Below are 24,135 nucleotides of genomic sequence, written 5' to 3'. Positions count from 1 at the left end.
CTGAAATACTGTTTAACCTGTTGTTTTTCATGAAATGTTGTGACTTTTTCTTATTTAGGGTCATGAACATGCATGCAAAGTTTCAACACGCCGATGTGAAATGTGCATACGTACATTTTTGTACGAATTTGATGGTCATGGGCCAATCTGACCCATATAGGCAGTATTCAAAATTAACTTTACTGACACAAAATTCTTTGTTGTATATCAGAGCTCTTCAAATCTAGTCCTTGAGTGCCAGTGTCTTGCTGAGTTTGGCAACTTTTTATTTTCAAAGTTAGTGAAAACAAAACTGTTTAACCAAATTAAATATGTTATAAATATTGAATAGCCTACTTCGCAGCACAGACTTAAGTTTGATATCTTTTTAAAGGCGAAACGTCACATATTATTGTAGAAGTAAAAAACGTTAAGTATTCAAAGTTCATAGAAGTTCAATATATATATATAATATATATTTTACAAAGCAACAATGGGCATATTCATTCATATAATAAGAAAACTATTTGGTAAATTACTAAATAAAAATACAAAAAAGCCGATGTAATGTATGTTAAACATACAAGTTTGCCATTTATTTTCAACGAAATGCAAAGTTTGCACAGGGCAGCGTCGAGCGTCATCATCATCATCATCACCATCACGTGACGTCCCCCTAGACTAAACCAAAAGTGAATCAGGGGTGTTTCTGGAACTACAATGGTTGCGTCTGTATTTCCTGCCATTTATCCGCTCACTTCAGTATTTGATTCCAATCTTTATATATAAAAAAATAGCCTTATATATGAATATTAACTTGTTGTTCTTTAAGGCAAAATTATCGCATAGACTGTGCTGCTCCCCTTCACTCCGTCGAGATGGTCGCGTCTCAGAAATGGCCGCTGTTGTCCATGTGTTTTGAGCTGATACAAGAATCTCTAAGATTTGATTTCACGTTGTTTACTTTTGACAACATTAATGCTATTTAGATCTAAAAAATACTAACGACCAGATAATACATTAACTTGCAAGAATGGTGAGTAATGTTATTCGTATTCACATTTTTAGCTGTCATGCTAGTAAATCCATGTGTATAAGTTACTTGTAACGTTAAATCCCGTTTCACTTTTAATTGTTTATAACGGTGTAATTTAAACACCAAGTACAGTGACTATGCTCTAAAAAAAGACTTGTTGATGGGTTCAGGTTAGTTCTGATCACAAATCTTTTTGTGTTGCGTTATCAAGCTTTGTTATCATAATAATAATAATGAATGTGTTTATTTTAAAACAGTTGGTCCAAACACCCTAAAGATTCACTAACATTCATCCTAAAGTAACTAAAATGATCCTGCAGTCACCGAATATGGCAGATCTGTGTGTTGGCTGTATTTGAGTTGTGATCTGTGTGTCTCCAGCCTCACAGAAAGAAGAAAGCCTTCATCAATAAGAAGAATGCTGTGTCCTTCCACCTGGTGCACAGAAGTCAGAAAGACCCGCTGGCAGCAGACGAGAAGGCACCTCAACATGTCCTTCTGCCTGCTGCCAAGGTAAAACAAACTGATTAAACTGGTTTTGTGCCGTTAAACAGTCACATCATCCATACATCGGCCTCTGGAGCGTGTCACTGAAGTCGCCGTCTGTTCCTGCAGGTGGAGGTGGAGAAGAGGAGGGAGGAACAGCGCAAGTTTGGAGTGTTTTTCGATGACGACTACAATTACCTGCAGCACCTGAGGGAGGCGCCCCAGCCCGTGGAGCTCGTCTCCACCCCTCGCGTCCACAGAGACGCTCGCCCGAAGCCTGCTGAGGATGAAGAGGACATGGAGGAAGAGGACGTCCGTGTAAGGCTGAATGGCAACAGTTCCTCCCTGCAGCTGCCAGATTTACACATCTGATAATGTTCTCACACTGATTAAATCACTAATGTAAAGTGTATCGCACCTTCTGTGTACATATTGCGGAAGGATATGAATCAGGGTTCATTACTTGTTATTACTAGTCACAAAGAGATGATATAAGGCCATGTTTACAGCTGGTATTAAGATGCGTTTTGGTCGATCGGATCACAAGTGGATCGGATCACAAGTGGACACATACTGCTAAAGGTGTAAATGGGGACTAAAGAGTTTTGAGCTTGTCCACTTTCCGCCACTTCCAGAGGAAGTTGAAAACACATTCGACCGGATTGCTTTAGTAGTGTAAAAGCTCATGTGGTCGATTATGTTCAAACAGCCACAAAAGACAGTCTTCTCTCCGTCTACTGATCTAATGTGTGAAGATTATGGGAAGAGCTCTAGCCAGACGGGGTTTAAACTGTCAGCTGGAGACTCGAGTTTGGTCTGAAGATGAAAAACGTATTAAGCACAATGTTCTCTCATCATTCCTGATTTCTAACACATACTCGCAGCGTTCGGCTGATCTTGCGTCTGTCAGAGCAGAAACTAAAGCTGATGATCTCCGTGTGTTTTTCCGTCTCTCCGGTCGTGTTCATATGTTAATAGCGTGAGCTTATTTCGTCCATTAGATCGAAAGATCTGAAAAAACATAAATGTACCCGCCCATAGACCCTCCCCTTGAAGAAATCAGGACAGAAGTGGCTGAAAGTGGACAAAAGAGACGGATTAAAACACCAGGTGTGAACGGGAATGTGTCTCCCTCGTCTACTTGTGATCCGATCGACCAAAACGCATCTTAATACCAGGAGTAAACAGGGCCTATAAGGACAAAACACGTACCTGTAGACTTTCATTCCTGTCAAATATGAAATATGGCGCTAACCCCTTGATTAGGGTTCATTTTCCTTGAAGAACAAGGTTTTAAATGTTAAATGTTCACTGAAGTGTTTAGTAGTGTTTGACAACAAACAGTGTTGCGCTTCAGTTGTGTCTCTTGCGGATGATAAGCATCATTACGCTCGTGTGTTTGATGATCTGCTGAAGTTTTTTGTTGATTTTATGTTGTGCAGGTGGTTTCCATCAACCTGCCCTCGTCTGTGTTCGCGTCAGAGTTCGAAGAGGAAGTGGGTTTGTTAAACAAAGCAGCTCCTGTTTCAGGTGAGGCGGACAGAGATCAGTATCAGTCCTGCTCATGTGGCTGCAGAAAACACTTCTCATTTACTTTATTTAAAATCATACCTCATTAAATTGATCAAAAGTGACAGCAAAGACATTTATGATGTTACTAAAGATTCTATTTCATATATATGCTGGTCTTTTGAACTTTCTATACATCAAAAAATCCTGAATAAAAGTATCTTCCATTCAAATATGAAGCAGCACAACTGCTTTCAACATTAATAATAATCATAATGTTTCTTGAGCATCAAATCATCATATTAAAATGATTTCTGAAGGATCATGTGACTACGAACTGTAGTTTTAGTGTGATTATTTTTTGCAGAAGTGAATGTTGTTGAAGAAACTGGCAAATCCAAATGAGACTATGCTAATCTGTAGTTTTGCATCATGTTTTACAGGGCCGCGGCTGGATTTGGATCCTGACATTGTTGCTGCGCTGGATGAGGACTTTGATTTTGACGACCCCGAGAACATGCTGGAAGATGACTTCATCATCAAGGCCAATGACTTCACGGGCGACACGGGGTAAAACTGACAAATGACAGAAAATGTGTAACGGGAATAAATGAGCCAGATCGTTGTTAACTGGACTGAATATGTTAAATGTCATAATTTACTCACCCTCATGTCGTTCCAAACCCATAAGACTTCCGTTCATCTTCAGAACACAAATGAAGATCTTTTTGATGAAATCTGAGAGATTTGTGTCCCTCCATTGACAGCTACGCAACTACCACTTTGACGCTTTAGAAAGTTCATGAAGCGATCTTAAAACTAATCCATATGAATTGAGCGGTTTAGTCCAAATTTTCTGAAGAGACACGATCACTTTATATGAAGAACAGATTGAATTTAGGCTTTTATTTACATATAAATATAAAAATCACAAACTCTTTATTCACTTTCTGAAGCGTTAAAGTGGTAGTTGCGTAGCCTGTCAATGGAGGGACAGAAAGCTCTCAGATTTCATCAAAAAGATCTCCATTTGATTTCTGAAGGTGAACGAAAGTCTTACAGGTCTGGAAAAAAAATTGAGGATGAGTAATTAATGGCCGAATTTTCCTTTTTGGGTGAACTAACCCTTTAAAATGTTGAGTATGTTTGGATTTGTGCTGGTACTTTGTAAATGAATTTGAGTCAGTCAATGAGTTGAATGCTTGAATCTGCATAACCACGCCTACATCAGATGGCATCACCAATTTCCTTTATTTTTGACCTCAGTGGTGCTGATGGTGATGATGATGATGATGAGTGGGAGGACACGGATGAGGAAGATGATGAGGAAGATTATAACTCAGCTGGTCTGTCGGATGAGGAAGGCGCCCGGAGAGAGTTCATGTTTGCCGACTGCGAGACGAAGAGTCGTTTTACAGAGTACTCGCTCACATCCTCCGTCATGAGGAGGAACGATCAGCTCACGCTGCTGGACGACCGCTTCGAGAAGGTCAGTATGAAGATCTTCCACACAGATAGTGAGGAACATGAGGGCCTGTTCACATTCAGCGCATATCTCTGTCATAGTACTCCTTACAACACAGCAAAAAATAAATAAAAAATAAGCAAAAAAACGTCACCAACCAATGTGATAGTATGGTTTTTCTTTTCTATTAAATGTAGTATTTTTTATCTCTTAGTTTGTATATTGCACTAAACCATGTAAAAGTGATACTAAAGTGTTTATTTGTGCTGAGCTTGATTAAAATTCATGTCAACATGTAACAAGCAAAAAATATATTCCTTTTTCAGTTGTACAAGCAAAAACTGAAACCATAAACTTGATTTATTAATGTAATAGGAATTTCTGAAGGATCATGTGACACTGAAGATGCTGAAAATTCAGCTTTGATCACAGGAATAAATTACATTTTGCAATATATTCACATAGAAAACAGTTACCTGAAATTGTAATAATATTTCACAATATTACTGTTTTTACTGTATTTTTGATCAAATAGTTGCAGCCTTGGTGAGGCTTTCAAAAACATGATACACAGATTTCTTTCTCAATCGTACAAACCAAAACACTGAATGACTTAAACCATAAACCGGATTTATTTTTAATGTACACTTGTATTATAAAGCATGATTGCGATGATCTAAAAACAGTGATTAAGTGTTTGTTGTGTTGTTGAATAGTTTTTCGAGCAGTTTGACGATGACGAGATCGGAGCGCTGGATAACGCGGAGCTGGAGGGATACATTGAACCGGACAGCAACCGACTGGAGGAGATCATCAAAGACTACTTCATGCAGAAGGAGAAAGAGTGAGTGTGTGGGACTGTCACTGTGTGTGTGTGTGTGTGTGTGTGTGTGTGTGTGTGTGTGACTGTCACAGCATGTGTGTGTGTGTGTGTGAGACTGTCACAGCATCTGTGTGTGAGACTGTCACAGCATCTGTGTGAGTGACTGTCACAGCATGTGTGTGTGTGTGTGAGATCACTCCTCTCATCATTTAATGTGTGTGTGTAGATGTCAGAAACTAGATCAGCTGGGTCCTGCAGAGATGCCCTCTGTGAGAGAGGAAGATGAAGATGATGAAGAGGCAGCGATTGATAAGATGGTCGTAGAGCCGTCTGCAGAGCGCTGGGACTGTGAGACCATCATCAGTGAGTCCATACGCTTTATTAGTGCACTACACTTTCTGATGCCTTTTAGATATATTTAATGGCCATACATCGCATATTGTAATACATAATGTATATATACAAATTCAACAGTTACATACAATTAAAAAATTTGGGGTCGTTAAGATAAAAATAAATAAATAAAAAAAGATTTTAAAAGAAGTCGTTTATGTTTTAAGGCTGCATTAATTTGATCAAAAATACAGTAAAAACAGTACAAATTTGAAATATTATTACAATTTAAAATAATTTTTTCATAAATGTCATACTGTAATTTATTCCTGTGATCAAAGCTGAATTTTCAGCATCATTACTCTTTACAGTCTTCAGGTCACATGATCCTTCAGAAATCATTCTAATATGATTTGATGCTCAAGAAACATTTCTGATTATCAATTTTGAAAACAGTTGTGCAGCTTAAAGTCCCCCTGTAGTCAAAAATTGGATCCCTTAAAACTCATCTTTGATCACCAAAAGTACATGTTTAAAGTCTTTTCCTTAAAAATAATTCTCCATGCCGTAAAAGCTTCAAAGCTTGAATGTAACTCTACACCCTTGCCTCATTTAGTATATGCAGGTCTATGAATATGCAAATGAGCCCCGCCTCCACTCACTCACTCCAGCTCAGAGATCCGCTCGTTGACGATCACACGTTGATCTGATTGGTTACAAGGTAGTTTGTGACGTCAGAAACACCAGCGATTTCAAACCGTGCTTTTGAGACTGTCTTTGGTTCACTGCAGTTTTAAGGAGAAAATACTCAGCAATGGTGTCGACTTATGAATTTACACATAGTTTGTCTTAAAGCATATTAAAAACACCACATAGACACATAAACAATATTAAAAACTTCATTTTCACCACAGGGGGATTTTAATATTTGTGTGTAAACAGTGATACATTTTATTTTTCATGATTCTTTATTGAAAGTTCAAAAGAACAGTATTTATTTGAAATAGAATTCTTTTGTAACATTCTAAATGTCTTTACTGCCATTTTTGATCAATATAGGCTTGGTTTCACAGACAGGGCTGAGATTAAACCAGGATAAGGCCTTAGTTCAATTAGGATATTTAAGTAGCTTTTATAAACATGCTTTTGGAAAACAACATTACTGATGTGCATCTTGAGACAAAATAATGGCACTGATATATTTTAAGATGCAAGTTGCTTTCAGTTGAAACGGCTCAAACATGTATTTTAGTCTGGAACTTTAGTCTTAATCCTCGTCTGTAAAACTGGGGGCTAATGTCACTTTATTTTCATGATCATCCAATTCTGATTCTATTCATCTGCCATATTAAGATATCGTGTCCTCATAGTTCAGAGCCTGAATACCGAGAGATGCTGGAGTTTGAATGAAGCTGTAGATCAGGTGATTGATCATGCTCATCTTTCTCTCTCAGGCACTTACTCCAACCTCTACAACCGGCCCAAACTCATCCAGGACCCTCCAAAGGTGAAGAAACCTGCCTCACGTGTCTCATTCGGGCCAAGGATACTTCAGAAACTGTTATTTCTTTACACAGATAAAGAAGGCTAGGGTGAAATTCAGTGGAAATTAAATTTCCAATTCAAATCCACACACATTTTGCATGCGAACCAAATTAAAGATGTGGTTGGAGTTACATGTCAATGTCTTCACCTACAGCAAAGACACGGAAGCAAACACTATATTTGTACTGAGATTGTGAAGTTTGATCTGTGATTTGATCTTTTATTAATCTATTGATATAAATCTTAACAAATATTACCCCGCCATATGAATTCATGTAGTTAATGCATTTTTAATGCATTAATTCATCTAGCTCATTCATAGTATATGCGAATAATAATGCTATTATTATGGGTCACACGCAAACCTATGCTGTTTATTCTCTCTTTACAATAGTTTGCATGCAATGTATCGTAGCCAAAACACATTTCAGAGGTCATTAGGACAAAATATGTTTGTTCACAGGGATGGACAGGGTTACAAAAGGATTTATAGAGATTTAAAAACGCATTAGCTGATAAACACTGAAAGACGTGACACGCAATGCAAACAGTAGACCAGTGCATGCCGCTTGCAACGCCAAGGTTATGGGTTTGATTCCAAGGGAATGCATGAACTGAGACCATGTATTTTTTTTACAAAATGCATGTTGGTTTGGATAAAAGCATTTGCCAAATGCATTAATTGTTAATATGTGTTTGCAGCCCAAGCCGATCCAAGTGTCTGATAAGACGGGGATTCCTCTGGACGTTCTGGCGAAACGAGGCCCGACGGCCAAACAGGTGGAGAGGATGGAGAGGATAAACGACACGGACCTTCCCAGAGCCTCAACGCAGCCCCGCTCGCGGGACGAGAGCATAGAGGAGAAGAGAGCCAGGAAACAGGCCATCAAGAGCGAGAGGAAGGTGTGTACGGCAGCGTCTCGTTAGTCGAATCTGAGGCGTCATTCTTTTAAAGTCCCCCTGGATTCAGTTTTATCCCTTAAAACTCATCTCTGATCACCAAAATGACATACTAAAACAAGTCTTTATGCCTTAAAATAGCTTGAATGTAACTCTACACCCTTGCCTCATTTAGTATACGCGGTTTCATGAATATGCAAATTAGTCCCGCCTCCATTCACTCACACCAGCTCATTCATTCACTCGGCCAACTTACTGAGGTGAACGCTGCACAATGGTGTCGCTCTTTAAAACATCGGACACAGAACAGTAATTAATATGATTAGCCTTTTGCTTGACTATGTTATCAAACAGCTGATAATGTGTTGCTAATGTTACACAAACCATGTTCCCGTTCGCCATCTCAGTCTGCCTTCTAACAATCTTAGGAAACGCTTTGAACAACTCAGAACGTCAGTAGAGAAAGGCATATAGTTCATCATAACATTGTAATATACATCATACACCTGCTATATTGCTAAATCTACCTGATTTTTCATATCAACAAAACAATATACCGGGAAAATCTGGTTTCTCTCCAGACTCCCTTGCTAGTTCGCTGTTAATGATATGCTAAATCCCTCCGGCACAAATATTTCTTCATGCCTAAAAATAGCTTGAATGTAACTCGACACCAGAGATGGCAAAAGAACTCACTTCCCGTACCCAAGTAGAAATACAGATACTTGTTAAAAAATACTCTGGTAAAAGTAGAAGTACTGATTTAACTTCTTTACTCAAGTAAAAGTAACAAAGTACAGGCTTGGAAATTTACTTAAAGTATAAAAGTAAAAGTAGCCTTGCAATTGACAACCATTTTTTTATGCAAAGCTACTTGGACCACACAAATGTTACTAGAGTGTAAGCTGAGAAACTTAAGTGGATTTGGAAAAAAGGTTCTTTATATGCCATTGCCTACATTTTAAATGGATGTCTGCCAATAGGCCTAAAACATCACATAGCCTATATGATTATTGTGACAGACAGGGATTCCAGGTTAATACGATTCTGACTGAGTAGCAAGATATGAATTCAATTGTGAATCTGTGAGAATTCACAGGTCCAGTTTCTCTTTTTTAACCTTCCCCTTAACATTTAAAGGAATCTACATATATGTAATGATTTGCCGCGAATGAATGCCGCAGAATCTGTCGAGTCGTCTTGTGGTGCATCAAGTGCAACGTATATTCCCATCCAATCGACTGTTCGCAAAGACCCGCCCCCTTTAGTTACCGTTGCTATGTCCGACAAGCGACGCCGCTCTCACGCCACACCATGTTCTCACGCAGTGAAAAATACATCGCGGAGCAGAGAGGACACTGACAACACACTGACAGACAGGACAGACCAGGTTATTTTTTATATGAAACACAGTCTCACCTTTCAAATTAAGTCATTTTTTCAAGAAATTTAACAATAAATACCATTTTGTCTCTTTAATGTGTCGTGACAGATCGCTCAGTTAAAGCTGCTCGTGAACCGATCATCTCTTCCTTCTAGTTAATTTATAGTATCAAATAAACATGAATGAACATCAGAAGGAATGTTGTTTTAACCGCGGAAAGACGTCGGTACACTTCGTTTTTCAAGTTTAAATCCTCCAATGTTAATCTACTAACTCTCCTGACTGCTTTGTTGGACAAAATGGCGGATTCGGCGGATTATGTTTGGTCAGATCGCCTGTCAATCAAACTCCCTGCGAAGGGTTGATGACGTGAAAAATAATAACGGTAACTCCACTGAAATTATTTGAAACTAAAGTAACGAGCCAATTTTGTAAAATGTAAGGAGTAGAAAGAACCGATATTCGTGTTAAAAATGTAAGGAGTAAAAGTAAAAAGTCGGAACAAAAATAAATAGTAAAGTGAAAAATCTACTTAAGTACAGTAACGAAGTATTTCTACTACCCATCTCTGCTCTACACCCTTGCCTCATTTAGTATACGCGGTTCTATGAATATGCAAATTAGCCCCGCCTCCACTCACTCACTCCAGCTCAGAGATCCACTCGTTGACGATCACACGTTGATCTGATTGGTTACAAGGTATTTTGTGACGTCAGAAACCGTGTTTTTGAGACTGTCTTTGGTTCACTGCTAGCCAGCTGAACTTAGCCACGCCCACAACATTTTTAGGTCGAGAAGTTCGGTCTGGACTTGATCCGTTGTGGAGCTATTATGCTCGAACCAGAGCTGTTCGGACCAATTAAATTGTCAGTGCGGGCTTTATACGATGATGGACAGATGATCAACAGTAACGTAATCATCCACGTCACCAAAGAGCGCTTAGGTTGAATTCGTTTACAACAAAGATGACTGCCGCTAGAGAATTGAGATTTCATGAGTTCACTCTTACAAACAAGTCAGATAGAATAAATGCATATTTGGCGTGCTGTCTGAGGAGAGGCTCATGGCTCAGTATTCGGCCCGAACCCAAAGTACTCCCCCCGTATTCCTGGCTGTGGAAGAATAAGCCAAGAGTGAGTAGAGGGATGCTGAAAACTGTCAAGGAATGTTAGGTGAGTTGACAGAGTGAATAAATATGCTTCCTCTCATGCTGATAGGGTAGACATGGTAATTGTTTGATGACAAGTTGATTGGATTGATTATTTGAACGTGCTCCTCCCAAACTTTGTTTATAAAACATCATGTGTAGATTCCGCCATCGCGTCTGTTATAGAAGATATCGACAGCGCATCAATTTTAAAAGAGGAACAGAGAACCGCGATCAAGGCATTTGTCGATCGGAAAGATGAATGAAGAACATACGCCACTTACTCCGTTGCTCTGATTGGTTGTAGGTCTATCCGATTGAGTGCAGAGGCATTTTCTTTCCTGGTTCGGTTGAAACGCGCCCCATTATCACAGCCTAATGGAGCAGTATCATACTCACATTCTGACTAGAATCGGAGTATGACGACATCAGGCTAGTTCACTGCAGTTTTAAGGAGAAAATACTCAGCAATGGTGTCAACTTGTGAATTTACACATGGTTTGTCTTAAAGCACATAGACATATAAACAACATTTAAAAGCTTTATTTTCACCACAGGGGGACTTTAAAATATGAATCTGTTGCAGTTTATGTTGTATTTAACAGTGATTATCCACCTTGTGTAATCGCCTGTCAAGCATTATTAGCTTAAGGAGACTTGGGATTTATTTTTCTTGTTTTACAATGAAACGGGTGGGAATAATCTGTCAGAACTACATTGGAGGAGGAAATGGGCTTGTATTTAACCACTTAGCAGCATATATAGCTAAAAAGCACCAAACATTCACAGTTTTTCCTTCATCGTTTCAGGAGAGGAGGACAGAGAAGAAGGCAAACAAACTGGCGTTCATGCATGAGAAACAGATGCAGGAGAAACAGATGGTTAATTTAAGAGCAAACGTTCAGGGCATGAAGCTCTCGTAGGACGGCAGAGACTGTTCCCGACACCAGCAGAGACTATAGGACCTTACTGAAGACTTGTCTGTTGCAGTACATGATAACATCATTTACCTTACCAGGACTTCCATGTTTTATTTTACTCATGCAGTGTATAAGCAGTTCTAAATGATACTTATGAATGGTGTTGCCATGGATACATCACAATGAATGGAATGTATAGAACTGTTATTTATCAGGCGTGACTGTTTAAAGGTAAATATGTATGTACAAAAATTGAATTAAACCTATTCATCACATTAAAAAAAGAAAGAAAGTCCAACCATTTTTAAAAACAAAAATCCCAATCCCACTTTTAATAAAAACACTCCATCGCTTTTTCACCAGTGGCACAATGTTGACCTCAATGCAAACTATCAGATGCCTGTAAGCTGGACACGATGGCTTCTCAATTCATTATAGCAAAAAAGCTCATGATACAGTATGTGCATAAATGTCATTCACAACATTGAAAAATAAACAACTTTGACCTGAAATAAACGTTCCTGTTTTCATCTGGATGTGCGCTTGAAGATCTGCTACATGACGGTCTGCTCTAAAGTTCCCATCATGTCAGAATTACAGTAATTATGATCAGTGATTATGATCTATGACCCGGTTGTGTGTTCACATTTTTGTTGGAAATTGTAATTTGCAAGCTGGAAGTATTTTATAGGAGCTCTAGCATGCAAAAACAGAAGTTAACTTATACATACACAACCAACCAAAAGTTTGTCGTCTCTCCTGCTCACCATGGCTGCATTTATTTGATAAAAAATACAGTAAAATTGTGAAATATTATTACAATTTAAAATAACTGTTTTCTACAGGAATGTTAAAATGTAATTTATTCCAGTGATCAAAGCATGAATTTTCAGCATCATTACTCCAGTCTTCAGTGTCACATGATCCTTCAGAAATCACTCTAATATGATGATTTGATGCTCAAGAAACATTATCAATGACGAAAACAGTTGTGCTGCTTCATATTTGCGTGGAAAATATGATGCATTTATTTTTTTCAGGATTAAATGTGTCCTTGCTGAATAAAAACAAACTGACCACAAACATTTGAACGGTGTGTGTACATTTGATGTGCCATTTTATTACAGCTCATGATACCTGGTGTATTTCTAATATTTTTAAAAAGAATAAATAATGAGGTGAATTAATGTTGTATTATTTTTCTGTCAGCCTCAACAGAACTGCTTAATGAAGGATCCGTTTTGTGCTGTGAGTGAGTGTTGCCATAGAAACAAACAAAAAACAACAGTTATTCAGCCATGGCGGTCGTTCTGACGAGACGTGTGAGAATGACACGAGTCACATGACCTGAGCAGAACTTGTACATGATGTTGAAAGTCTTTGTTCAAAGACCAAAGGAAATGATTCTGGCCGACCTGAAGATAAAACGACCGCACGTAGCAACAAATGCCAAAGGGGGTTCGATTCAAATAAAAGGAGTGTCATTGTAATGAAGACAAAAGCCAAACACGTTTTTCCATTCTGCCACAAACCGGAAAAACTCGGGAAATTCCTTTTCATAATGTCATGTGAGGGCTTGTATTTGTATGAACAGTCATAGCCTATGTCATGTTCCCAGAACTTCCCGGAGACAGGTGCTTTTGCTGTCTGTGTGGGACTTTCCTTCACTTCTAGACCTCGGGAAGCAATACAAAGAGTACCTTAGGGAGTCTCTAGGGTCCGTAACCTTTCACTATATCTCCAGGCAGTGTGCTTGTGGCCGGTGTGGGAAGTCGTAGCCTTCCCCCGAGTCGCTCTGATCGGCTTCATCAAGGCCATTATTCCTGTACAGACTTTCACTGTTCGAGTCTTTGCTTCCCACATACTCGTCACCGGAGTTCAGCTCCTCATCGCTCCACATCTCTATTAACGTGGTTTGCTCTTTGGGTTCGATGTGCAGATCAGTGGTCACAGCGTCCGGGTGAAGTCTCAGTGGTTCGCACAGGTGTGTTTGTGTTAGCTTGAAAACCTACCAAACCAGAAGGAGACCAGTTACAGTCACAGTGCACTATGTGGGAATGCTGTCGGGCAACATGTTCACACCAAAGACATAAGGACTAATCTGATTAAAAACAGACTAGTTAAAGGGATAGTTCACCTAAAAAAGATGTTTGGGAGAACACTGGGAAGCAAACTACATTGGACCCCATTGAGTTTTGTCGTAAGGACATAAAAACATAAAAAAAAATGTTTTATTGACAGAAAGTCACGTGAGGTCGAGTAAATGATGACAAAAAATTCTTTTTTTGGGTGAACCGTCCCTTTAAATCAAAGATGCGTGTGGTTTACTAGCTCAGGTTTGCCAGCCCATATTGGAATGGAGATTAGTGGGGGGGGGGGGGGGGGGGGGGTTTAGCATCATTTATATACTATACTAGTATTTAGTAATTCTTTGAAATAGCTTTTATTTTTATATTTTCAGTTTTCATTAGAATTTTAGTAGTTTGGCTATAGTTTCACAAACAGATTAGCATGATCTGCTATATTTGATTTGAACTTTTATATCAGTTAGTTGCTAAGGCAACATGTCTAGTTTTAATATATAATAATATTTTATTATATACTATTTTGAAATAGTGTTTATTTTTATATTTTCAGTTTTCAATTAATTTGAGTCATTTTGTTATGCCCTATTTATATTTTATTAGCTTTCTTGTATTTCTATTTAGTTTTAATTTATGTTTTATTTTAGTTTTAGTAATTAATTACTTCAGCTTATTTTATTTCAGTTAGTTGCCAAGGTAACATGTCTAGTTTTCTTAAGTTTTTTTAAGTTACATTTTTCGTAAAATGTTTATATTTTACCAAAACTTTATTTAAATTACCAATTTTTTGTATCTTTTTTCTCTTTTGTATCTTTTTATATTTCTATATAGATTTAATTTATTTTCATTTAAGTTTCAGTCATTTTAGTACCTCAACTTAAAACTTTATTTCAACATTTCTCATTTAATTTTTCATCTAACATTTATACTTTATTTGATTTCAGATTTTTTAAAGTATAAAAAAAAAAAAAAAAAAAACTTTAATGGTTTTAGTTTAAGTTAATAATAACAACAACGCTGATGTTGATCGGTTGCTTGTTTATAGTCGTCTGGAATATTAGACTGATAGTAGTCAACTTTCTATCCATTCTTTATCAATTTTACACCAAATGTACAAATTATACAGTCAACATTCAGAATTATAACTTTATTTTGACCGCTCCACTATCACTTTACTGTGCTTTAAAACTTCTGCCTTGATTTTTTAACTGACACGTCCAAATTTGTAAAGTCTGAACATTCATTTCATCAATATTTATGTCTTTTAACGTCTTGCATAAACTGGATTGTGCACCAGTGATGTAAATACACAGATAAAGAATAATTATCCTTATCCTAATCCTAATTAAAGGATTATTTGTGAAAATTGTTTGTGCAACTATTCTTACACAATTTGGTGCATTCAATTTAATCCAGCAATTACGTGAGAATGTTTTACTGAACAATTTACTCATAAATATTGAGAACAGGTCAAACAGCAACTTACCGATAACTTGGAAAACGCATCGATAGCTTTCTTCTTACTTTCCGAGTTGATTTTCGTCACTAGCAGCATAATGATGCCGGTTATGAAAAGCAACGATAAGACGACTCCCAGCACTGGATACAGGTACACGGTGAACGGTGGATCTGTGTGGAAGAACGAAAACATCATCCTCAGCTATGCATCTATTTATTGTTGGGTTTGTCTATCTATTAATATTGCTGGGTTTCAGTTTCATGCCTAGTACCCGTGAGCTTGTACAGTGTCTGTTTTGTCTCATGTGTAAAAAATAATTTGCCTTGGTAAAATCTGCTTTAATTGGAAATCTAATTTGTTGTAAGTCAAAACAAAAGTATGGATGCATCTACTAATGTCTAGTTAGTTATGACTAGTTTCTATATTTTGTAATAGGGCTGGGCATTGACAAATTTCAAAATTCGATTTCGATTCACAAGCTTGCAATTGGATTCAATTCCGATTTAAATTCTATTAGATTTGATATGGATTCATTTGGATATATATCAGGTACAGTGCATGTGTATTTTTCTCAAGAAAAAAAATACTTTTTTTAAATGTTTTTTTTTTTTTGTGTGCAAATTTTAACAAACATAAGCTACAAAAACAGACAAACTTTCAGACAATAAACAAGCTATGGCTCAATAGTCAACAAGAAAAAGTATATAAAGAAGCCTATTTAACTTATTTAAAAGTATTTGCTAAGAAATGTAAAAGAAAGAAAAGTGACAAATAAAATTAGTAAAAACATATTATGAAAGAATATTAAACGTCACAAATTCTAGATGTTTTTATAAGGAAAAAAACGTACAAACATTTAAATTGCACACAAGACTACTACAACTCTTTTTAAAAAAAAATATAAACATTTAAGCAGTTTAAACAGTTGATAAAAACATGTATTTTTGTGTGACGTATTTTCGTGATGGATTTATACAAAGATATTAAATATCGAAGAACAGGTTATATAATATAGTGCATATATTTAGCAAAATGCTCCTCGATAGAGTTAATGTTTCTAGCTGTCTATCAAGCTTTTCTGAAATGTGACGTTACGTGACATTGTTTACAAGCTGATTTATTGACATTGATTTATTGAAGTAATTACATGAGACATGAAACATGTACTGGATCTTTCAACATAGGCCTATACCTTCTGATGTTCATTCTTGTTTCTCTGGTGCTATAACTAGTAGTAAAGCAGAAGAGATGATCGGTTCACGTGCAGCTACAGCGATCTGTCACGCCACATTAAAGAGCGCCAAAATGGCATTTATTGTTTGAATTTCATAATAAAAATTGACAAAATTTGAAAGCTGGGCCTCTGCTTAATATCAAAAGTAACAAAGCTCAAAGCTTAATGTGATTTATTGGATAAGTGATAATGTTTTGTTTACGTATCACCTGAAAACAGCTTAGACTAAAAATCAATTCTTGGGATTTAAGGATCAAAATCGGTTTACAAAAATGAGAATCGCTTAAAATCCAGAAAACAATATTTATTGAATACTTTGAAATAATAGTAGTCAACATAGATATGATAAATAATAAAATATATGTAAATGAAAAACTCTTGTATCTGTCTATATTTCAAGCACTGTTTACATGGATGCTGCATTTCTTCTATTATCTGCTGTTGAAATGAGTGGAAGTTTGTTTGGTTTACTTACAGATTCTTATGTCTCCTGTGGAACAGCTTCTTCTTAGATTGAGTTTTCTGCCCCATTCGATTTCTCCAGTCAGATTGACGCAGTAAACTCCTCTGTGCTCGGAAAACTCAATGGACGTCTCGCATGTTTTAGCCTTCGCATCACAGGTTGTATTATTGACACGCTGCGGGGAAATAAAACAAACAATTCACTGAGACTGTAAAGATATTCACAGGAATAGTTGAATATATTCACTCGCACAGGATTGACAGAAGACGCGTTTGGATGCGTTCAAACTAAGTTTTAAATTAGAGTAATTCACACAATAGAACAATTCACACAAAAGATTTGTATTTAAATTTATTAACTGTATCTCACTATCGTTAAAAGGTTTTTAAGGAAATTAATACTTTTATTCAGAATGGATGCATTAAATTGATCAAAGTGACAGTAAAGATATTCTGTTCTCAAAGGATACTGGAAAAATTGATCAATATTAATAATTAGCAGCACAACTGTTTTTAACATTGATAACAGTAATAAATGTTTCTTGAGCATCAAATCATCATATTAGAGTGATTTCTGAAGGATCATGTGACACTGAAGACTGGAGTAATGATGCTGAAAATTCAGCTTTGATCACAGGAATAAATTACATTTCACAATATATTCACATAGAAAACTGCTTAAAACATTCAAAAAATTTACTTTTTAAATAGTAGTGCACATAAATAGCTTTCTTTTTTTGAGTGTGTTACTAGGGATGCACCGATATGAAAATTTTGGACGATACCGATAACCGATAATTCTTTATATTTGAAAGCCGATAACTAAATTTTAATGTAATTTTTGATACTGCGCATCTGAAGTGTCTCAGCGGAAGGAAATAAACGGCTTTAATATATCAGCCAAATGTTCTTATCGGGCCAATAACGATAACATTAAAAATGAACATATTTCGACCAATACCGATATATCATGCATGCCTAAATGTTACCTCTTTCGTTTTAACAGTGTATTCCAGATCATCTTGAATATGGAGGTTCCTCAGAGCCGGCGTGTTTCTGTACAGTTCCAGAGGGTTGATGAACTGGATGTGAAGTTTGCCGTCTTTGGGAGAAAGTTCAACCTCGGGAAAATCCAAATAACCTGAAGGCACAATAGTACTGTTAGATCATACTGCATGTGTTTGTTATATGACAGATTATATTTCAGAGTTCAACCAATAATACAGGCTAAACATACACTTGATGTCGGCAGTGGCGTCTTCATTGAAGCTGAAAGTATCTGATTTGCATGAATCTGACTTCTGTCCTCCCCGCACGGCAGTCACAGTGACAAAGTGGACCTTGGTTGGTGATGGAACCAGCATACTGGATATGTTTAAACTTAGATTAGGTGTGGTATAATTTTTCCTGGAACACAAATAAATAATAACAGTAAGCTGACAAAACTACAACTGAACAGCCTTATGGGTTGACTAATACTTCAGCAGTCATTAAATCAAGTTCAAATTAACATTTAAAGACTATAAAAGGCTCTTAGTTGCTGTGAAAGAATGAAGCTGTTGCTGTCTGGCGGGTTTTTTAATTCAGATTGTTTACCTTTCTTCGGGAATGCGATCTTCCACCTCCACAAAGAAGCGTACGTCCTTACTGAGATCCGGATATTCCCATCGCACTTCAACTCCATAGTTGTCACACTGTATGGACACGTTGACAGGAGGAGACGGCCGACTCACGGCTAAAAGAGAGTTAATCATATTAGAGTCTGACCACCTGATTTTCATGCATGTTACATTTCTTATTATGCTTATTATGCCTATTCAGAGTAGGGACAAAATCCTATGAATACTGTCACATATGAGGGTAAAATTTCAGAAAAAATAAGGATTCATTTTTTTTTGTGTGTAAAATTTTGTCCGTTCGCAAAGACCCGCCCCCTTTAGTTACTGTTGATATGTCTGACAAGCCACGCCGCTCTCACGCCACACAACATGTTCTCACGCAGTGAAAAATACATTGCGGACTGAAGAGGACACTGACAACACGTTGACAGACAGGACAGAGCTGGTTACTTTTGATTTGAAACAAAGTATCAGCTTTCAAATTTGGTCATTTTTTTTACGAAATTTAAACAATAAATACCGATTTGTGTCTCTTTAATGTGTCGTGACAGATCACTCAGTTAAAGCTGCTTGTGAACCGATCATCTCTTCCTTCTAATTAATTTATAGCATCAAATAAACATGAATGAACATCAGAAGGAATGTTGTTTTAACCGTGGAAAGACGTCAGTACACACCGCTTTTCAAGTTCAAATCCTCCATCGTTAATCTACTAACTCTCCTGACTGCTTTGTCGGACAAAAATGGCGGATTTGGCGGATTATGATTGGTCAGATTGCCTGTCAATCAAACTCCCTGCGAAGGGTCAATTGTCTATTAAGTATAAATAATGGTAGTATTTGTTTTACTGAATAAATATACACTACCGTTCAAAAGTTTGGGGTTGGTACAGTAAAAAAAAAAAAAAAAAAAAAAAAATAATACAGTAAAAACAGTAACATTATGGAACAATTTTCAGCATCATTACTCCAGTCTTCAGTGTCACATGATCCTTCAGAAATGATAATATGATGATTTGATGCCCAAGAAACATTTATTATTATTAATGATTAACATTAAATTGAAAAATTGATCAATTTAATGCGTCCTTGCTGAATAAAACTGTTCATTTGTCTAAAAAATTATAATCTGGACCCCAAACTTTTGAATGGTAGTTTTTTATCTAATTATTTTTTGTCCATAAAAATATTCTTTTCATTACTGTTTTACAGTACAAAGAAGGCTGATTTTTGAATAAAAAAAATAAAAAAGTAAAGTGAATTGAATTGATAGGAAATGTACTTAATTTTCATGAAAATAATGCTGGAACAAAAAAAAAACGTAATAGTCTTAAAACAGGCTTATTTTCCTTCTTTTTTAATTTTTTATGTAAACAGCCACAGTTTCAGTAGTTTCTGTTGTATTGTTTCAGACTGAGCCGACACACCAACAAACAACGACTTTCAGCAGTTAGTGCTGGATGATTGTTGGTGTTTGTTGGGATAGTTTGAACAAGTCTTTACAGGCTCCACGTCCCCAGTTGACCTTCCCCAGCGTTCACTGTCTTCAGGGTCTCATGATAAACCGTCATACCTCTTCCCGCTGGCTCTACAAGCTAAACACCCACTCACACACACGCTCACACTTGCTGCGTGACACGCACACTATTATTCCCGTCAATCAGGCCAGTTTCTGTCTGCATGTGTGTGTGTGATGTTAAAATCATATCCAGTCTTTCATATATATATACCTCAAATGCCTTCAGATATGTTTTAAAAACCTATAAAGTCATTTGATTGTGGTAATGTGACATTTTTATGAGTATTTAGCACTGAAAAAATTGCGGGGCAGCCGTTTTATTCTCCTGACTTGGTTTGCCCTCATATTTTTCTCCTCACTCTTAATTTGTCTTTTATGTCAGATGTAATGAGAACACAGAAAAATGAAGTGGAGTAAAGATGCTGAAAAATCAGCTTTGCATCACAGAAATAAATTACATTTTACAATATATTCACAAAGAAAACAGTTATTTTAAATTGCAATAATATTTCACATTTTTACTGTTTTCACAGCAGAAGCGAGCAGAAGAGATTCTTTCAAAAACATTTTAACGACCCCAAACATTTAAAATGTCTATCGGATACATGTTTCTAAAATTGGACGGAGGGCCAAAATGGAGAGAAAAAGAGTTGAGTTAAGTGCTGTTCACTTTCACACGGTTGTTAAAATAAGTTACTTTGCACACTCTTCATATCACAGTCCGGTAAAGATGACAGAAATTCACTCGCATTTACTGTCCTGCGGTAAAACATGAGAACAGTCGCGATTTAGACCAAACATATAATGATGAGTGAGAGCGACCTGAACACATCAGTGAATGAGGAGATATTTTGCTAAATAAAATGATCCTGTCAGAAGAATTGCGTGAGAACTTGATTATATCTTGTTCTGTCTGTATATCATCTCAGTGAGCGTTTATAAGGGTTTACACATGCGCTGTAAGGAGAGTTTAGCGTTTTCCGACATTTTAGTGTTGTTGAGAAACTTTAGAAAATGCCTGAAAATGCAAGTGTGGACGGAGAGCGTTTTTAAACGAAAACACCGTTTTCAAATCTATCCGGATTAATGTAGACGTGTACCCTGGTAATCCAGAATTCTCGCGAGAGCACAAGTTAAATATGCTTATTAAATATGCCCCTCGCTCTGAGCTGCACCAATCACATCGGGTTATCTGATATAGGCGGGCCAGAGGCGAGCTAAACAGATGACGACAGCGCTGTGATGTCGAAGTCATCAGTAAACATTGCAAGATGGCTATGGATGAACACCAGTTGTTTGAAACGGCTTTGGCCGCTACAATGAACGAGTTAAGGCCAATTTATACTTCTGCGTCGGGTGCGCGTAGAAGGTACGGCGTAGCATACGCATTGACGTGTACCATACGTCGTACCCTTCGCCGTACCCTGACGCGCACCTCCTCAAAAATGTAACTACGCGTCGCGGCGACGCGAACCGCAAGATCTGTGATTGGTCGGCTGGATAGCATCGCGTTTCCTCCTACGCATTTCCGGAATGATCTTCTGCACTCTGCAGCGCCCGCCCGCCATTTTTAAATTCCGAAGATCAGTGAAGAGCCATGGAAATAGACCAAGTGACCGAGAGATTGCTTGAAGAAGTGCGGAAATACAGCCATCTGTATGACTCCTTCAGTCGCCATTGCTCGTAGAATCTCAAACTCAAAACAGCCGTGAGGAATGTAAACACAGTGGAACTGGAACATTAAAACCCACCCGCGCCAACTAGCGTTTCGGCGGTGTAACTGCAGAGCAACACAGACATTCGCAGAAGTATAAATGCTCACGACGGCGTCGCCTACGTGCGTAGCCTACGACGTACACTACGGCGTACACTCGACGCAGAAGTATAAATTGGCCTTTAGACTTGGCTTTTTATCTAAAACAGGAACAGAAGACGGCGCTCGAATCCTTCCTTTGCAAGAAGGAAATTTTTGCTGTTTTGCCGACCAGATACGGCAAGAGTATAATCTACCAGTTAGCTCCGCTGATAGCTAAACGTATGGGGTTTGTTGTTGTGATTGGTCGTAGTGTTATCCAATTGCGTGCAGTGAGATTTTCAAATGCATGCTTGGTGCCGCCCCTCGAGCTGGCCGATTTTCATTAGTCGACGCCAGGCCATTAATCTTTTAGATTTAGGTCTGGATTTCCAGGCTAGTAGACGTGGCCTGAGTGTGGACAAAGCCCTGATCAGCCTCATCAGTCAGTCGCTTGTCACATGTGCTATTTTTGTGGTGCTTTTTTTTTTTGGGTGTAATGACGCTCTCAAACATGTTTTCCCAGTTTTGACAATTGAACAATAACCACGACTAGCCTTTCCATCACTGAAAAGGAAATGTGACGAAAACACCAACACACACACATCCGCCCACTTCTCTCTTCGCTGACATTATTTTCTGAGAAATCACAGAATAGAACAAGATCCCTGGTGTCAATCAGTGTTAATGCTCTTTTCATGAGAAAGACTTCAACTTCCTTAAAACTGCCAGAACTTCTGAGAACTCTACAAGCTCCCACCCAAAACATCTCACATTACAACATTACAAAACATGTGTTTTACTTCCGGGACCAAGGTTTTTTTTTTTTTTTATAGAGTTGAAATTGGGTTCAAACTGAGTTATGACTGAAATCAGATCTATTTGTGTAGCACAATCATTTACTCAGTCTACATGGAGGCTTTTTACACCTGCCATTTATCACATCTGCAACTTCTAATCAGATTCATTTATTGAGTCTAATCAGGTTTATTTGCAAGTCAGCTACTTGAACTTTTACCTGTTTTATGGATTTAGTTCAGTATGTCTGTCATGGCTGTACTTCAGGCCAGATGTCTCATTTTTAACCATGCATTACAGGAATGTGTGAAAGGTTTCAAATTTGAATGACAGGACTGACAGTAAAGAGAGAAAGGTTTGCGTCCCTCTCGGATGAGTTTTTCAAACTCTTGAGTTTGGGATTAATCTCAAGTGTGAGTACAATAAAAAAAAAAATAGCCCTTTGGACCACATAAAACCATGCTCTTATTCGTATCATGTTAAACAACACTGTAAAAACAGCTCTAAGAGCAAAGACCTTTAGAAATCCAGATATGATAAGATTCAATGTGGGTTTTTCCAATGAATGATTCATATTCAATCCTGAATATGTGCATGATGCCATTTAAAGGCAACTGGAAGAAAACATATAATGTCACTGTAAAAAGATTTTACATTGCTTTAAATCATAAAAATAAGTAAAGCAATTTTCCTTTTTTTTTTATAAGTTATACAATATTCAACTATTTTTTAAAAAAGTCAGTTAATGCAGTTTACGTTGAAATGACTTAAACATCCAAGTTGATTGTACTTAAAGTTAAAGGCAGCAACTTTTTTTCACAGTGGGTTTAGTGATTAGAATATGTCTGAATATACATTATACATTTGGAATTCACTTTTAGCAACCTACACTGCATTACCATAAATGTATATCAGTTCTTGCATCGTCTGGGAATCGAACCCATTGACCTTTGAACTAATTTAAAGTAAAATAAAGATTTCTAATATTTTACGGATAAATATTTTACAAAGTAAATAATAATTGTAGCCATTCCAATATTTATTATTAAAATGTAATAAATAATAACACTTCAAGCTAATACATAATAATATTAGGCTATATGAATACGGCTACTTATAAAATAAAATCCTCTTACCCTCTGAGGTGGATTTCTGGATTAATATCAAGATGACACTGATATAGATCCGTATCCGCATTATTGCCTGCGAGTTTTAATCCAATATTCACATATTATATCTTCGAGTAAAAAAAAAGAAGTAAATCCTGTCGAAATTATTGTTCTTCAAGTGTTGTAAACCCCATATCAGAATAATTTCATTGCGACTTGAGACATTGACGAAGCGTGCGGTAACAACGAAACGTCGTTGCTTCTTCAGGGAAATGACGTGTGTGTGTGTGTGTTGCGCTCACTCCCTCGGGCACGACAAAGGTGTTTACAGGTATCCACAGGTAACTCACTTAATCACTCCACGGAGTGTCACTTGTTAAGGCTTGACTCAAGCTCAACTGAATTCATTACAGTAATTAATGAGAATAATTTCGTTCATTCATTTACGCGCGTTTAATTTTAAAAGTGTAGGACTGTAGGCTATATGTAGTTTATGTGGGATGGGATCAGATTTAATCTCTCGGTTTAAAAGA

At 37.2% G+C, this 24,135-nt stretch overlaps 2 protein-coding genes across 2 annotated transcripts; one reads left to right on the top strand and one right to left on the bottom strand.

The window, feature by feature from the left end:
• The first annotated feature begins 745 nt into the window (after nucleotides 1-745).
• On the top strand, nucleotides 746-12,610 carry ltv1 (LTV1 ribosome biogenesis factor). The gene is made up of 11 exons (XM_082165596.1): nucleotides 746-1,015; nucleotides 1,397-1,528; nucleotides 1,631-1,819; nucleotides 2,944-3,031; nucleotides 3,454-3,580; nucleotides 4,277-4,499; nucleotides 5,192-5,319; nucleotides 5,525-5,661; nucleotides 7,086-7,138; nucleotides 7,879-8,079; nucleotides 11,417-12,610. The coding sequence occupies exons 1-11, from the start codon at nucleotides 1,013-1,015 to the stop codon at nucleotides 11,528-11,530; spliced, it is 1,395 nt and encodes a 464-aa protein (XP_082021722.1). The 5' UTR covers nucleotides 746-1,012; the 3' UTR covers nucleotides 11,531-12,610.
• ifngr1 (interferon gamma receptor 1) lies at nucleotides 12,281-23,855 on the bottom strand. The gene is made up of 7 exons (XM_082165606.1): nucleotides 23,630-23,855; nucleotides 18,363-18,501; nucleotides 18,004-18,173; nucleotides 17,756-17,907; nucleotides 16,780-16,942; nucleotides 15,098-15,240; nucleotides 12,281-13,535 (listed from the first exon to the last, which is right to left on the bottom strand). Exons 1-7 carry the CDS (start codon nucleotides 23,688-23,690, stop codon nucleotides 13,260-13,262), a joined length of 1,104 nt encoding a protein of 367 aa, XP_082021732.1. The 5' UTR covers nucleotides 23,691-23,855; the 3' UTR covers nucleotides 12,281-13,259.
• Nucleotides 23,856-24,135: the final 280 nt, after the last annotated feature.

This window comes from Leuciscus leuciscus (genome assembly GCF_965113295.1).
Source record: "Leuciscus leuciscus genome assembly, chromosome: 3".
Classification (NCBI taxonomy): domain Eukaryota; kingdom Metazoa; phylum Chordata; class Actinopteri; order Cypriniformes; family Leuciscidae; genus Leuciscus; species Leuciscus leuciscus.
Note: the sequence above shows the minus strand (reverse complement) of the source record. Positions and strands in the feature narration are given on the sequence as shown.

Coding starts and splice junctions, on each gene's coding strand:
- ltv1 (XM_082165596.1), top strand. Junction 3,032..3,453: donor CAAAGCAGCTCCTGTTTCAG/GTGAGGCGGACA, acceptor CATGTTTTACAG/GGCCGCGGCTGGATTTGGAT. Junction 7,139..7,878: donor TCATCCAGGACCCTCCAAAG/GTGAAGAAACCT, acceptor ATGTGTTTGCAG/CCCAAGCCGATCCAAGTGTC.
- ifngr1 (XM_082165606.1), bottom strand. CDS start 23,690: ATGCGGATACGGATCTATATCAGTGTCATCTTGATATTAATCCAGAAA. Junction 18,502..23,629: donor CCAGAAATCCACCTCAGAGG/GTAAGAGGATTT, acceptor ACTCTCTTTTAG/CCGTGAGTCGGCCGTCTCCT. Junction 16,943..17,755: donor ACACTGTTAAAACGAAAGAG/GTAACATTTAGG, acceptor ATTTCCCCGCAG/CGTGTCAATAATACAACCTG.